At 43.9% G+C, this 16,395-nt stretch overlaps 1 protein-coding gene across 3 annotated transcripts; it reads right to left on the reverse strand.

Moving 5' to 3' along the window:
* Window positions 1–2,850: 2,850 nt before the first annotated feature.
* LOC307211884 (E3 ubiquitin-protein ligase RNF212B-like) lies at window positions 2,851–16,074 on the reverse strand. Of its 3 annotated transcripts, none has more exons than XR_013836590.1 (14): window positions 15,642–16,074; window positions 10,824–11,024; window positions 10,251–10,303; window positions 10,047–10,121; window positions 8,241–8,356; window positions 7,572–7,632; window positions 7,426–7,454; window positions 5,902–5,948; window positions 5,137–5,179; window positions 4,546–4,637; window positions 4,408–4,468; window positions 4,008–4,047; window positions 3,531–3,592; window positions 2,851–3,026 (listed from the first exon to the last, which is right to left on the reverse strand). XR_013836590.1 is itself a non-coding variant. In XM_079969015.1 (14 exons), exons 2-13 carry the CDS (start codon window positions 10,921–10,923, stop codon window positions 3,550–3,552), a joined length of 726 nt encoding a protein of 241 aa, XP_079825141.1. In that variant the 5' UTR covers window positions 10,924–11,024; window positions 15,642–16,074; the 3' UTR covers window positions 2,851–3,026; window positions 3,531–3,549. The 3 variants fall into 3 exon arrangements, 2 of the variants coding, with proteins under 2 accessions (XP_079825141.1, XP_079825142.1); XM_079969015.1 differs by having other exon boundaries at window positions 4,580–4,637; XM_079969016.1 differs by lacking the exon at window positions 15,642–16,074 and adding an exon at window positions 11,686–11,759 and having other exon boundaries at window positions 4,580–4,637.
* Window positions 16,075–16,395: the final 321 nt, after the last annotated feature.

The following is a 16,395-nucleotide window of genomic DNA, read 5'->3' on the forward strand; positions in this document are numbered from 1 at the left end:
AAGCAATCCTCGCTGGGATTGAAGGGTGGGTAACAAACAGAATAAAAATAATGAAAGCAAGTGTATTAATACTGCTGCTGTGGATAGGAAGCTGCCTTCTGAGTCAGATCATTGGCCGATCTAGCTCAGTATTGTAAACACCGACTGGTAGCAATGCTCCAGAGATTCAGGCAGGTGACATTACCACCCCTGCCTGTAGATGCTGGAGACTGAAATTGGGAACTTTTGTGTTTAAAGCTCTAGGACTGAGCTATAGCCCTTCCTCCTATGCAACATACAAGCATATCTACTTGTGAGTAAGCACCCTACTGTGGCATTTCAAGTTGCAGGCTTTCCAGGAGAGGCAATCAGCTCCACCTCATAGGCAAGTTGATTGAAAGTACAGTTGCCAAGTGATGGGGGCCTGGGTTGTGACTGCTTTTAACAGCAGCTGAAATCAGTAGGGAAAGGTTCTCCTGGCACATAGATAGCACTATCACTTCCTTGTTGTTTAAGGGCACAAGAAGATTTTTTAAATAAAATTGGCAACCCTAACTGAAAGAGAATGAAACAAAACAGAAAACAAAAAAACAAGTGACCTGAGGAGGAGGAGGTGGCAAAGGAGTGAGGTTTTCAGTTCCAAACTCTTGAAAGACAGCTCTCTTAGAAATTTGGTGGTTTTTATTTTTGTTGTTAAATGCATCCTGATCATCACCATACCTGAACTAACAAAGAAGTCAAGCAGGAAAAAGAACAAAAAGGGCCACACAGGAAGACAATGGATTTGTTAAACTCATAGCTCCACTCAGTGGTGTGCTCTGGCTGACCCAGCTACTGGTTTTCTCCTGAGAGGTTTGCACAATTGTGCCTTTGACAAGGCAGCTGAAATAGTGACGACGGCCACCAGCTTGGGTGGCTTTTAAAAAGGATTAGACAAATACAGGGAAGATAAAAGTTACCAAGGGTTACTCGGCAGGATGGCTAGGTTTTATCTCCACTCTCAGAGCTCGTAATTTTTCTGAACACGTTTCTGAGAATTCCAGGAGGGGAGAGTGCTATTGTGCTCAGGTCGTGCTTGAGCTTCCCTGTGAGAACAGAGTGCTGGAGTAGCTAGCCTTTGGCCTGATCCAACAAGGGTTGTCTTATGTTCTTTAAATAACCAACTGTTTCTGTCACCTAGCACACCAATTTCCAGATGCATGTACAATATTTCTTATACAGTGGTACCTTGGTTTACAACCATAATCCGTTCCGGAGGTCCAGTTGTCAACCGAAACAGGTTGTAACCCAAGGGGCGCTTTTGCCAATGGGGCCTCCCCCCAAAAATTGTTGTAATCCAAAAAAAGGGACACGCACTTCCGGGTTTGACGTGGTTGTAATCCAAAGCGGTTGTAATCCAAAGCGGTTGCAAACCACGGTACCACTGTATATGAGAAGCAGGCATGTTTATGCACACTCCAAAACATGTCCATGCCTTCCTTTGTTTGCATGCTTGAGGCATGACTGAAGTGCCACATGAAAATGTTATCATATATTGAAATGGATCAGCCTCCATAGCCTTTCAGCTGAGCAGCACACAGCAGATGGAACTATGGGATGTGAAACACATAGCAGTCAAGTACAATATTCCTAGAGCGGACATGAAGAGGGATGTTTGTCCAGCCAGTAGAAAACTTCCTCTTTCCTCCTGAGCTGGGACAAACTTCCTCTGCATGTGACTAGAGGTGGGTATGACCTTACCTGCCCAGGTAACAAAAGGGGCAAGGCAGGCAGCACACTTCCTCTTCTCCATCTTGCTTTTGACGTGCCAGCAGCAGTGACTGCCAGTCTGCAGTCACTGGGACTAACCCCCATATGGGGTAGTTCCACATGTATATATTTTTGTAACCTAAGTTTGCCTTCAGGGATCCATCTGTGAACTGAATGATTGTGAGTAAACTACTTTTATACTTTTTAATCAAGACTGTGTCGTGTCTATTATTTTTAAGAGGGATATAAGGGATTACCAGGAATCTTATCTTTAGAGGCTAAAACTAGCCTACAGCAAGCTAACTGCTCTGCAATTTAAAAGTGGAATGTTTAAAACTCTGCTAAGTTATAGAACTTGCTAGCACAAGTTAGGAAGGATATTATTAAACAATATATCCTCTCCTGGGATGCGGGTGGCACTGTGGTGTAAACCGCTGAGCCTTGGGCTTGCCGATCAAAGGGTTGGCGGTTCGAATCCCTGCGACAGAGTGAGCTCCCGTTGTTCGGTCCCAGCTCCTGCCAACCTAGCAGTTTGAAAGCATGTCAAAGTGCAAGTAGATAAATAGGTACCACTCCGTCGGGAAGGTAAATGGCATTTCCGTGCGCTGCTCTGATTTCGCCAGAAGCAGCTTAGTCATGCTGGCCACATGACCCGGAAAAACTGGCTGCGGACAAATGCCGGCTCCCTTGGCTAGTAAAGCGAGATGAGCACTGCAACCCCAGAGTCATTTGCGACTGGACTTAACTGCCAGGGGTCCTTTACCTTTATGTTTTATCCTCTCCCACCTCCCTGAACATTCCCACAGGAACTTCCATATACAGCAGCAGAATACCCCCAAAGAGCCATTTCTGGGACAAATAGCACGAGTTCACATTGTACTGTCTGACTTTGAATGTAGCTTGCCATAAGAATTGGCCATAAATTAGATCAATGCTGCCAACCATCCATGGACAGCAGAGCAAATTCTGTCTAGTCAGATCAATATGATTTGTCAATTTCAAACTCCTCTTTGGCTCTGCTTCAGTTATTCTTAATTGTTCACTTTATATGTTGTGAGCCACTTTGGGCACAATTTTGTGGAAAAGTGGTATACACATAAACAGATGCTGATGATGTAACAATTGAGTTTGTGTGATATTTATTACTGTGCAGATTAAGCATCTCATGTCCTTAACAGGTTGTTCCTGAGTGAGCTATGAGGTGATGGTGGTGACACATTTTCCAGGGTGCTGCTATTAAAAGCAGTTACTTCAGTCCTCCCCATTATTGTTGGTGAGCTCTGCTGGCACATGTGGTCCTGGAGGGAAAAATACAGAAAAATACAGGATGCACACTTCAATTACTAACCCTACTTATTAAACAGTTATTGACAAGAAAACTTTTAGTGACAAATAATGAACTTTAGCATCGTGTGTGCACTTGGCAATCTTGATTTAGGGTGAAAACTATCTCTGTACAATGAATAAACCCAGCTGGCTCCGTGTGGAGGTTTGAGATGTGAAATTGATTGGTGGTTGCTTTATTCAAGCTGGGGGGGGGGCAAATTGTGTCCAAAATTAATCTCAACTTGAAAAATTATTGCAGCTCAAAAACTTTTTACAAGACTGAAGATTAAAAATGGAAGGTGATGGTTTTGTCTCTCTTATCACAAAAGTGACTCAAAGTGACTGACAGAGCAGCATTATTGTTCTAGGGCAACAAAGCAGTTTAATTCACTTTAACAGCACAAACCTAAAGTTCTGGCATGCATGTAAAACTTTCCTGCAAAATAATGACAGCCTGGAGGTGTATTCCCTCTCACCTGTATGGGGTGCAGCTTCTCAATGCTGTGATGTTCTGGCATATGGTCCTCCTCCACCTGATCTGAGGGTCAAAAGCAATAAGGACTTGAACACTGATATAGTTGTAATCTGGGACAGGATGAACTGTTTGACCTCAGCCTCTTGGACTGCATCCTGAGGAGCTAGGCCTGTCCTAAGAGCATACTAACAGCCTGCTAGATCAGGACAAAGGTTGATATAGTCCAGCATCTTCTTGTCATAGTGGCCAACTAGATGCCTGCAGGAAATAGGGCATGAGCACAAGAGCAACTCTTCCCCTCCTGTGCTTTGCAGCAAGTGGTATTCAGTAGCATTGCTGCCTCTGATCGCACCTTATTTTGTTTATATGACAGTGAGAAGTGAAAATTACAGTAATAATACACCTAAACAGCTGCTATATGATGATGCAGTAGTAGCATCTTGGCGGGGACAAGCGCACACCCTACTCTCAGACTCACCTGTGGAATAAGCCTCTAGTGGATGCTGGAGAAGGAGTAGCTGGAAAATAGAATTTAAGGTATTATACATAGTATGAAATGACAGAGAATCTATGAAAAAGTGATATGAGAAGAACAAGGTTTAACTTTAGCGTGTGAGGTCTCATCTTGGGTGCCTAATTTAAAGGGACTAATGTGGGATAGAGGGATATAATCAGATTAGTGTAATAACTCCCCACCACCACATTTTCCAGCTCGGCTGCAAAAGTGGTGTCTCGCCCCAGGAGAGGCTATAGCTGTACCTGAAATCCTTGGAGAAGAGAGCGTCATTCTGTTCGTACTAACCCTGTGTTATCATCTTGTCTTCCATACCCATTGCAGTATTAAAACCATTCTACCTTTTCCCTCCCATATTTCTTACCATTATTAGGGTTATCTGGGGTCATCCTGCCATAAGTCATCCAGGTGGTTCCTGTAGCAAGCTGAGGGGGGAAAATGAGACATCCCCATTGTGAGTCTGGAAGGCAAAAATAAGTTACCCACCCTCTCTTTTCCATACCTGGGAACAGGAAGATAGCAGTGTGGAGACTCACTTGCCAGTTTGGTGGGTGGCTGGCTCTTGAGGAGATGGAATCCATGGAAGAGGAGCGGCTATGAGGCACAGAGGTACAAAAAGTTAAGCGGTCCTTAGTGGGAATAGAAGGGTGGATAGACATTCAGATTTTGTGACTGGACTAAACCAATGTATGCATATTAAGGAAAAATCATACGCTACATAAACTTGATTTCTATAGTTCCCAAGTCCGGTTTTGGGAAAACAAGGCAAGGGAACGGTTGAAAAACTCTGAATCTGGATCAAACTTCACAGTTAAGGAACTTGAAAAAAGAAACAGCAGAGGTCACAGAAGGAAGTGTCCTGAGGCATGATGCAAGCAGCAAAAGGAACCTATGTAAAGCAAATCCTCCTTGCATTGACTGAAACAATTCACTTTTTGAATACATACAATATTTCTATTTTTTTCCTTTTCTACAGCCATGTGGATTAGAGAACTTTGTTTTCCCCCTTACGTTCTTCTGGAATTTTGAGCAAGTTTACATATTCCCTGCTACTTATCACACCCAAAGAATATTAAGTTTCTTATGTGCCTACCTGATCACTTCACTGGACTTCTGGAAATTAAACGGTAGTGTAACTGCAAAGTATGAGATAGCGGATTATTGTGAAGAGGAAGCATGAAGCGGAACCTAGTGGTATCAATGACCGCTTTGCATATAGAAGATCCCAGTTCAGTTCCTGACAACTCTGTTTGAAGAATCCTAGATAAGAAGTCTGCCATTAACTGTGCTAGTCCTGTCACTTGAGGACGAAAGCTGTTTGAAGATTCAACTCTGAATTGTCCAGCCTCTTTGTGGAATAGAGGAATATGCAGATTGGCTGACTTCAAAGTTTGCCGGCAAGAATTGTCTTAATTTTCTATTTGGACACTTTGGATCATTGCATAATTCATGTTTTTATTTGTTTTTCCATTTATTTCACAAAAATTATACACCTCCAAGTGGTTTACAAAAAGATAAAATAATAAAATCAGGAAAAAATTACAATACATTGAAACATGCTAGAAGTTTAAATACTAAAGCAGATTAAATTTCACATCAGCATTTCTAAGCACCTGGGTAGGCTTGACTAAACAGGAACATTTTTGGCAGGCTCCAAAAAGAATACCGTGAAGGTGCCTGCTTGATATCAAACTTAGCAGTTCACCTTTACTATTTGTTCACCTTTACTATTTGCAGGTTCTATTCTTCCTCCTCATAGGTCCACATAGGCAAAGGTTACACACTCACATGCTCATCCACAATAATTTATGCTACCAAATGCACATTTGTCCCAAAGCCTCAGTTGAAAACGTCCTACCTGGCTGTAAGGGGGGCTTGATGGCAACTGGCCTCGGTGTGCTGTTTCTATAACAATTTAAAAGGAATTTTGTTCAGTCAAGATGGAAACCACATTACCTTGCCTGTTTTGCTAATAATAATTATAATAATAATAATTTATTATTTGTACCCCGCCCATCTGGCTGGGCTTTCCCAGCCACTCTGGGCGGCTTCCAACAGGATGTTCAGTGTCGGCCTCAAACCCAGCACACCTCTGATATGAAGAGTCTCTAAAGCAAGGGTGAGAAGCCATTTTCAGCCTGAGAAACAGGCAGGGCCATGCGCAGAAGTGGCTGGGGCAACAGATGCAGAGTAAAAGTCAGGGATCTCTAGGTAAAAGGTAAAAGGTAAAGGTACCCCTGCCCGTACGGGCCAGTCTTGACAGACTCTGGGGTTGTGCGCCCATCTCACTTAACAGGCCAGGGGCCAGCGCTGTCCGGAGACACTTCCGGGTCACGTGGCCAGCGTGACAAAGCTGCATCTGGCAAGCCAGAGCCGCACACGGAAACACCGTTTACCTTCCCGCTGGTAAGCGGTCCCTATTTATCTACTTGCACCCGGAGGTGCTTTCGAACTGCTAGGTTGGCAGGCGCTGGGACCGAGCAGCGGGAGCGCACCCCGCCACGGGGATTCGAACCGCCGACCTTTCGATCGGCAAGCCCTAGGTGCTGAGGCTTTAACCCACAGCGCCACCTGCGTCCCAGGGATCTCTACCTGCACCCAAATCTCACCCACATTTCTACCCTCTATCCTGGCAAGCTAGAGGCATTATTGCTGTTTGGTGACACATTGAGGGGTATATTGAAGCTATGATTCTTCAACATCAACTTTGTTGGACTGGTCATGTTGTGTGGATGCCTGATTATCATATTCCAAAGAAACTACTCTATTCCAAACTTAAAAATGGAAAGCGTAATGCTGGTGGTCAACAAATAAAAAAAAATAAAAAAATTATTCTCCCCAGCCGAAGCCGGGCTCAGAGCAGCTAACAACAGAGGTTTAAACACTCTCTCAAAGCAATTTTTTAGAAATGTAGTATAAACACCAACAATTGGGCAACACTTGCCTGCAAGCGCTCCAATTGGAGAACAGCCTTTACCAAAGATGTCATGGGCTTTGAAGACACTCAAACTCAGGATGCAAGGGAGAAACATGCTAAGAGGAAGGCACATTTGGAAAACCCTCACCGTGATCAACTCCCACCCAGGAACCTATGCCCCCACTGTAGAAGGACATGTGGATCCAGAATTGGCCTCCACAGTCATTACGGACTCACTGTTAAGACCGTGTTCATGGAAGACAATCTTACTTGGCTACGAGTGACCGCCAAAGAAGAAGAAATGTGGGGATGAGGTTTTTGGCCTTGGAAAAGTCCCCAAGTGCCAAAAAGAGAAGCCTGAATGACTGCATTCAGCTGCTAGACCTAGGATTCTCCATCCCTACTCCATTCCATGCACTGCAATTCTTGGCAATTGTCCAAGCAGATCAGAACAGAAACACTCACCTGCTATCCTGGAGTTGATGTGGGGAATCCTGTAGGAAGAGAGTGGAGAATTTGCCCATGGAGAAAATGTTTCCCTCTGTCCTGGCAGAGGGGGTCAGGAAGCAAAACACACAGAGTTGGGTTTGTTCCATACAAACAGCTCCTACCTCCAATGAGCAGAGATTCTTCATCAGTTCCCTGTTCTCCTTCTGTAATGCCTCCAGCTCCCTAAGCATTTGATGCACAAGATAGATGTCTTGGCAAAGCAGCTAGCAATATCCCACACCTCCCTTCCTCTCATTCCCAACCGGGGCCCTTTAATCACTATTGCAGAATACTTTGTACTGATTTATTATGATTTTATTTCATAAAAATTGCACTGCATGATTGCAAAAATAAAAACCCTCAAAGTGGTTTACTAATAGAATGGGGTTGGCGGGATGGCTCTAGGATCACATAATTTCTGCCCTAACTTTTGTTTTAAAAAAGACTGATAAATTTTAAATTAGGAGGGAGCAGAAGTAAACACTCCTATTCTGAGTCTATTGACTAATGTTAAATGTTCACATTATCATGAGGGCTTGCTGTACTCCTGACCAAGTGTCCTTGCCCACCAAACAGAAAAGAACTGCTTTCTTTCACAAAATAGTAAAAAATAAGTAAAAAATGGGATATTTTCTATGGCTTTACGGACACGACTCCTCTTTCAGAAAGGAAGGAAAGTGGAAAGATTATTGTATGTAAAATGTGCAGATGCAGGCCATGCCATCTTGAATAATCCCTGCTGTTCCCCCAGACCCTGTTTTTCTTTTCTTTTTGCAACCTGCGTGTCTCACTTTTCCTGTGTAGTTAGTTCCTGGTAAACTTGCTGCAGAGCTCCTTCAGCCTTTGAAGCACGGTATTTATAAAAAGAGGCAAGCAGCTCCATCTGGCTTTTCTGGAAAGTCCACACCTAAGAAGAGAACCATGGGAGGGATGAATTATGGGAACTCACAACTATTGATTCTCAGCAGATTGGGGGATTATAGCTCCTTTAGGGAAATGAAGAATGTCATTCAGGCCCTTGCCATTCTAGAGGGTATGGCCACTCATTTCATTAAGACAAATGAAACATTAAAACAGGAATTGGAGTAGATTTTTTTCTCAGGGGTGGGAGGAAGCTTGGGTTTTCCCCACCAGTGCATTATGATTAAAAGTAACTCTGCCTTTTCAATTAAACATCCATTTCTTGCATTTTCAAAAGGAGCAAAATTTTTTATTTTAAGTTGTGAACTGCTCCAGGGTAGTGGGGAAGTTCATCAAATGATAGGCAATCAGTGCTGTCCAAAACTAGCTCCTGATGCAAACTTGCCAAATTAATTTTCAGAAACTGTAGCTGGAAAGAAAACCATTCATTTGCACAGACGGTGATGAAAGCACTTCAAGCAGCTCCACTATTCACATAATGCTTTCTTTGCAGGCAACTAGAACACCAGCCATAGCTGAAAAGTAATCACCAAATTCCATTATTTGAGATACACATTACATTCAGCAAGTGACTCTGTGCATGCAGCAGCTGTTCCCAGAGTTGGAATAAGGTGCCAGAAATGTCGAACACCTGTCAAGACCTACCCATCAAGTAGGAGGCCCAGTCCCAATCCCTTGAACCTTCTGGCTTTGCTGATCCAACTCCTTGCTTTGAATTACTCCTTGAGTAGTATTGGCATGTTTAAAGGCCAGCTGACAGTGTGCAAAATGAAAGTTCTGTTCAGGACTCTAGGGCATCTCAAAGGCAGTCTCCTCGTTGTGCCAATGTATAATTTGTGATAGCCCTAAATGTATTGTGGGCTATGTCTCACGGAGGACTTTCCTGGTGGCCTCAAGCTTAGATTGAGGTACAAACTGCCCTCACCTCCTTATTCGTTTACAGATATATAATATTGGAGCAGGACACTTGACAGTATCTTAAGCCAACATGTAGTGTTGGGCCAGACATGACGCTAAATTCTAGAGTATCTCACAGAGGACTCTCCTGTAAATGTGGCTGCATGATTTGTGGTGACCCAAAGTTTACTTCATATGCATGTCTCCAGTTCAAGTCACCTGGGAACGTCATGTGTTAAAGTATGTTGTGCAAAAATCCTTTGATTGGAGAGAATTAGATTGGAGACCAAAGGAAACAGTTTCCCAGTCATGGAGACATATGATGTGGGATAGTCCAAAGCTTATTTTGGGGTACAGATGCATATAAATTTCAGTTTGTTATTCCGACTTCTCATGCAGCTCTGTTTTGAGCTTTTGAATAAGGAATTAGGAACTAATTGCTAACTTCAGACTCAAGGCTGTTGAGCTTTCCTTCCTTGCATTGTTTTTGGTTTTGACAGTCAGTGCCACACATTTTAGAATCCAGGATCAAGAATGAATTTCAGGACCGGTGTCTGGTCCTGTGTCCAAAATTCACCTGTCCTGTGCCTAGAAAGCATAAATCCAAGAGGTATTCTATTTTTCCTGCCACTTTCCCTGGGAAAACCCCACTCTTTACTGCGGAGCCGTAACATTAATCTGCAGAAACCCAAAGTTTGCTCTGATTCAGTGGTAAATAATGGGTTTTCCCAGGGGAAAGTGGTGGACAAGTGCAAGTATGGACAAGCCTTTACTCTTACCTGAGAAATATGGGCAATATGGCCAAGTACAAGTTCAACGGGACTTTTGAAAAACTTTTTTGCTTCTGGCTGCATCTGTGGGTCAGAAGGAAAAACACAGAAGGGGATATTCACCACTGATTGATATGTTATTAAAGATTTTGGGATCTAAGGAAGGTCATCTCACCATCTTCTGCTTCAAGGTAAGTAGAAGCCACAACTTACATTATCATTAAGAAGCAAATATTTTGTGCTTGTTCCACAAGATGGGCATTTATCTGTCAGGATTCAAATGCAAAAAGTTAGTGCACATACTAAAAATTACTGTGGATAAGAAGTGTTCCAAAATAACAAAACACTGAAATCCTCTGAAATCATGTCCTTAGATTCAAAGTCCTTTGATTGTCTTAAAATTGTTCTGCTCATTAAAGCAGGCCAGAAATGATTAATATAAAAATTGCAGCATTAAGATTAACTCAAATTTATTGAAAATATAAATACTCAATTATTTTTGATCCACCATGGAGTTAAGATTCCTAGCATTTCTTAATGTTATCGTAGGACTGTAGAATGTAGCAGGGGAATTATATACTGTACATAAACAGGAACATAAGCAACAAAGTTATATACACAGGAAACTGAAATGAAGGTTTATTGCACATCTGTAGGAAGTCGGAAATGAGTGATTGCTTGAATGTCAATCAAAGGGTCCTGTGACACCGGCTTAAACTTAAAGGATATGATGGCATGTCTGAATGCGTCCCAGACAAGGTAGACATGACATACTGCTGCTTTTACCTGAGCCAGCACATTTTTTGCAAAATATGTGTCCACAGCTGGTGACAGAAAAATCAGACCCCTCCTGGCTGAAACACTGGTTGCAATGAAACCAATCCATACTGCAAAATGGGAGAGCTGAGGCAGAGTTCCTCCGCTGAGATATTTTTCTTCTATGAATCTTTATTTCCCCAAACTGTTTCTTCTATTACTGTTTTAAGACTGAAAGAGCGAAAAACAACAACACTGCAGACTGGGCTTAACATCAGGGTTTCTAAACACCCTCACCCCATCTTTAGCAAACAATCCCGTGCCTATCTGTTCAGAAGAAAAACCCATTAAATTAAATGGTCAGGCTCCCAGGTCTGTGCGTAGAGGATTGCAGCCTAACATTTAACACCTGGAGGTATTTGAAGAACAAACCGAGTTGGTCTCTAAGGTGCTACTGGAATTTTTTTAAAAAAAATTAAATATATTATGGGTGACCATAAAGCCGGCACTTTTTTTGTGAACACCAAAATAAATTTCATGTCATGTCATGAACACCAGTGGATTTCAGTATTCCCCGCCCCCCCTCCACTTTTTGGTATGAAAATCTATCACAAACCATTTTCCACACAGTTAAGGAAAACTAATGCTTTTTTAAAAAAAATAATGGCAATGTTTCTTAAGTTTTAGAAAAAGTAATGTGAGAATGACAAGGCTCTGAAAACAGATTTTGGATTGTCTGCAAGGTGTAGTTGCCTGGATTCTGGTGTTCTCTTTATTTTACTTCAGTTTTGGGGGGAGACTTTAAAAGGAGCCTTTCCTTTTTTCCCCCTGAGGTATCAATGGTTGGTCTTTTCTTTGAGGAGAGAGGGAGAGATTTCCCTTCTTCTGGTACCTAAAGAAAATAACCAAGATCAAGGCCCAGGTGACAGGGAAATGCGCCTTTTCCAGGCGAAAGTTCTGGAAACTGGGAGCGCGCTTTCCTCAATGGCCTCCTTCTCCCTCAGGAGGAGCTGCTGCCATCGCCGTCTCCCTCAGCCTGTTATGCCGGGCAACGTGGCTGCTATACCCGTCAAGCATTTACAATTTATCCCTTTCTATTGTGGCGGGCTCGCTTCTCTCCCTTGAAGCGCCCTGCCGCTTCTTTTCCTTTCCTTTCTTTTCCCCTCAGAACAAGCGCGGCGTAACGGCCTCTCCTTTTCCCGCCTTTTTCCTCTAGGCGGCTTTCGCTGAGGGGAAAAAGAGCCCGCGCTTTTTAAAAAAAAATTATTTTATTTTATTTTATTTTTTGCCCCGCCTTTTCCCCCGACAAAGGCTCAAGGCGGCTTACATATCAAATGAGATCAGAACATAAACAGTAAACCCTTCCAAATTAAGAAGAAAAAAAAGAGAGTAAAGGTTAAGAAATGACAATAGGGAAATAAATGAGATGTAAGATGTAACTTTGAAGAAAACGTATAAAAATGATAAGAATATAAGAGCATTCAGCTGAAAGATGGAGAGAAAAAAAAAAAAAGACAAAATTAAACAGAAGTAGCAAATAAGTTAAAGAACCAGAAGGGGAAGTTGAGGGAAGTCACGGGGGGGGGGAGTTTTGTTTTATTGTATTTTCTTTCATATGATAAATGTGTTGAATATTAAATTGTAAAATATAAAAGAACATACGGGGGAGGGGAGGGACCCTTTAAGAAACAAGTAAATATTAATAGAACTGAAACTTTATTGGGATTTCAGCTAGAGAGGGTTAATTCTATGAAAGTATGTGCATATAATCTATTAAAAACATGCGGACACACAATCACAAGGAAAACAGTGCCAGATTTATGTATAAGATAAACTATAGCTTAGGGCCCCACTCTCTAGGGGGCTCCCCAAAAAACTAAAGCAGAAAAAAGACTAGATGTACATTTCCAAAATATAAGCTAAAAAACAAATAAAATAAAACCTACATACAGCAAAAGTGTTTTGTGTTGTGTAGGCTCCTAGCATGTAAGTCATGGGCCCCGCCTGCTCCCTAAAATATCACGGCTTTGCTCATTTCTAAAGGAATTTTTGTTATTGCCAAATGCAAATGTGTTTGCATTATTGAGTTTGTTATGAATTAAAAAAAAAGTTAGAGCTTAATAATTATTTCACTATTAATATACTTCTAAATTGTTTTTCAGTTCAACAATTACTTTGATAAAATACATATCTTGTTATGTGCAAATGGCTTGAGATACCTATTAGGTCCCTCAATTACCACATAGCATGTAAAGGTAAAGGGACCCCTGACCATTAGGTCCAGTCATGGCCGACTCTGGGGTTGCAGCGCTCATCTCGCTTTATTGACCGAGGGATCCTGCGTACAGCTTCCGGGTCATGTGGCCAGCATGACTAAGCCGCTTCTGGCGAACCAGAGCAGCGCACGGAAACTCCGTTTACCTTCCCGCCGGAGTGGTACCTATTTATCTACTTGCACTGGTGTGCTTTCGAACTGCTAGGTTGGCAGGAGCAGGGACCAAGCAACAGGAGCTCACCCCATTGTGAGGATTTGAACTGCTGACCTTCTGATCGGCAAGTCCTAGGCTCTGTGGTTTAGACCGCAGCGCCACCCACGTCCCAATACAATGAATAAAGGTAAAGCGACCCCTGACCATTAGGCCCAGTCGTGGCCAACTCTGGGGTTGCGGAGCTCATCTTGCTTTATTGGCCGAGGGAGCCAGCGTATAGCTTCCGGGTCATGTGGCCAGCAGGACTAAGCCGCTTCTGGCGAACTAGAGCAGCGCACGGAAACGCCATTTCCCTTCCCACCAGAGCGGTACCTACTTATCTACTTGCACTTTGACATGCTTTTGAACTGCTAGGTTGGCAGGAGCAGGGACCGAGCAAGGGGAGCTCTCCCCGTCGCGCAATTCAAACCGCCGACCTTCTGATCCGCAAGTCCTAGGCTCTGTGGTTTAGCCCACAGCGCCACCCGCATCCCTACATAGCATGTATTCAACACAAAAAACAGTGACAATTTGTTGTTGACAAAGGACAGCTGGACATATAAAGGGCCCCTTTACCTTCTGGACACAAAACACATTGAGCTTTTTTTTTTTTTTTTTTTTTTGCCCCAAAATCAGCAAGAACAACACTGCCATACATCCAGATTTTCCCATACATTTTACCAGTTTCTGCCCAGGCGCTGCTGCTTCCAAGTGCAGTATTCCGTGTAGGTCTGGGAAATTCCAGACATATGGCAACCCTTGCTGTTGTTGTTGTTGTTTAGTCGTGTCCGCCTCTTCGTGACCCCCTGGACCAGAGCACGCCAGGCCCTCCTGTCTTCCACTGCCTCCCGCAGTTTGGTCAAACTCATGCTGGCAGCTTCGAGAACACTGTCCAACCATCTCATCTTCTGTCATCCCCTTCTCCTTGTGCCCTCCATCTTGCCCAACATCAGGGTCTTTTCCAGGGAGTCTTCTCTTCTCATGAGGTGGCCAAAGTCTTGGAGCCTCAGCTTCACGATCTGTCCTTCCCGTGAGCACTCAGGGCTGATTTCCTTCAGAATGGAGAGGTTTGATCTTCTTGCAGTCCATGGGACTCTCAAGAGTCTCCTCCAGCACCAGAATTCAAAAGCATCCATTCTTCGGCGACCAGCCTTCTTTATGGTCCAGCTCTCACTTCCATACATCACTACTGGGAAAACCATATAGAGTGGTGCCCCGCAAGACGAACGCCTCGCAAGACGGAAAACCCGCTAGACGAAAGGGTTTTCTGTTTTGGAGGTGCTTCGCAAAACGAATTTCCTATGGGCTTGCTTCGCAAGACGAAAATGTCTTGCGACTTCCTGCGGGGTTTTTTTCCTCCCCCCCCCCCCTTTTCCTAAGCCCTAAGCCATTTATCTGCTTATCTGCTAAGCCGATAAGCCACTAAAAGCCGCTAATAGGGCTAATCCGCTAAGCCGTCAATGGGCTTGCTTCGCAAGACGAAAAAACCGCTAGACGAAGAGACTTGCAGAACGGATTAATTTCGTCTTGCGAGGCACCACTGTAGACCTAAAGGAAGCCTCCTCTTTTCTCGCCCTTTTCCCTTGAGGCGGCTTTTTTTGTCTCAGCGCTGAGGGGAAAGAACCCTTGAAAATGGCGGGGAAGCGAGGGCGCTTGGGGAGCGTGTGGGTGGCTATATGCAGAACCTTAGGTAAGGTAAAGGTACCCCTGCCCGTACGGGCCAGTCTTGACAGTCTCTGGGGTTGTGCGCCCATCTCACTTAAGAGGCCAGGGGCCAGCGCTGTCCGGAGACACTTCCGGGTCACGTGGCCAGCGTGACATCGCTGCTCTGGCGAGCCAGAGCCGCACACGGAAACGCCGTTTACCTTCCCGCTGGTAAGCGGTCCCTATTTATCTACTTGCACCCGGAGGTGCTTTCGAACTGCTAGGTTGGCAGGCGCTGGGACCGAGCAGCGGGAGCGCACCCCGCCGCAGGGATTCGAACCGCCGACCTTTCGATCGGCAAGTCCTAGGCGCTGAGGCTTTAACCCACAGCGCCACCTGCGTCCCATGCAGAACCTTAAAGAGCAACAAATTGTATAATGGCATAAGCACTGAGGGGTATAGATAGCAAGGTCAGGAGGAGATTAAATACATACAGTACTGACAGGTAATTGCATCATTAACACCAGCTGTTCACAACCAGCATAGGAACACTCCTTTCAGATAAACTTTCTATCTTAATTTCCAGCAGTTACATATTTGCTTGTTAGACTTTGCGTTGGTTTTTTTTAATACAATACAAAAATATGTATATGCTACCCATCTGACTAGCTTGCCCTGGCCACTCTGGGTGGCTCCCAACAAAAAATAGTTAAAACACAACACCAGCATCACATACTGAACATTTCCCCAAGAAGGGCTGCCTTCAAATGTGTTTTTAAAAGTCACACAGTTGTTTGTCTCTTTGACATCTGCTGGGATGGTGTTCCACAGGGTGGGTGCAACTACCGAAAAGACCCTCATCCTGGCTTTAATCAGTTGTGGCCTGTGCTTAATATGTCATGCTTAATGACATCATCAGATCCCACCCATCCCCAGTGACATCACTGGAGGCCACTCCAAGTCTCAGGTTTGGGCCCTGAAATCTTAATGGTTGGTTTTTCCTGACCTGGCAACCCTGGTTCCCAGTGTCCAACCAGATCAGCTTAAAACTTTTAAATGCCCAGGCAAATAATTAAATGTTGGTGTTGATGATTGCAACATTAGCATTGGTTGTGCTCCTAGGGACTTGGAACCACTAACAAATGATCAGTCTCTATTCCTTGATAGTACAGAGGACACAAATACAAGATGGGTGACACCTGGCTTGAGAGCAGTACATGTGAAAAGGATCTAGGAGTCTTGGTTGACCACAAACTTGACATGAGCCAACAGTGTGATGCGGCAGCTAAAAAAGCCAATGCAATTCTGGGCTGCATCAATAGGAGTATAGCATCTAGATCAAGGGAAGTAATAGTGCCACTGTATTCTGCTCTGGTCAGACCTCACCTGGAGTACTGTGTCCAGTTCTGGGCACCACAGTTCAAGAAGGACACGGACAGACTGGAACGTGTCCAGAGGAGGGCAACCAAAATGGTCAAAGGCCTGGAAAC

Source organism: Podarcis cretensis (genome assembly GCF_951804945.1).
Source record: "Podarcis cretensis genome assembly, chromosome: 3".
Taxonomy (NCBI): Eukaryota; Metazoa; Chordata; class Lepidosauria; order Squamata; family Lacertidae; genus Podarcis; species Podarcis cretensis.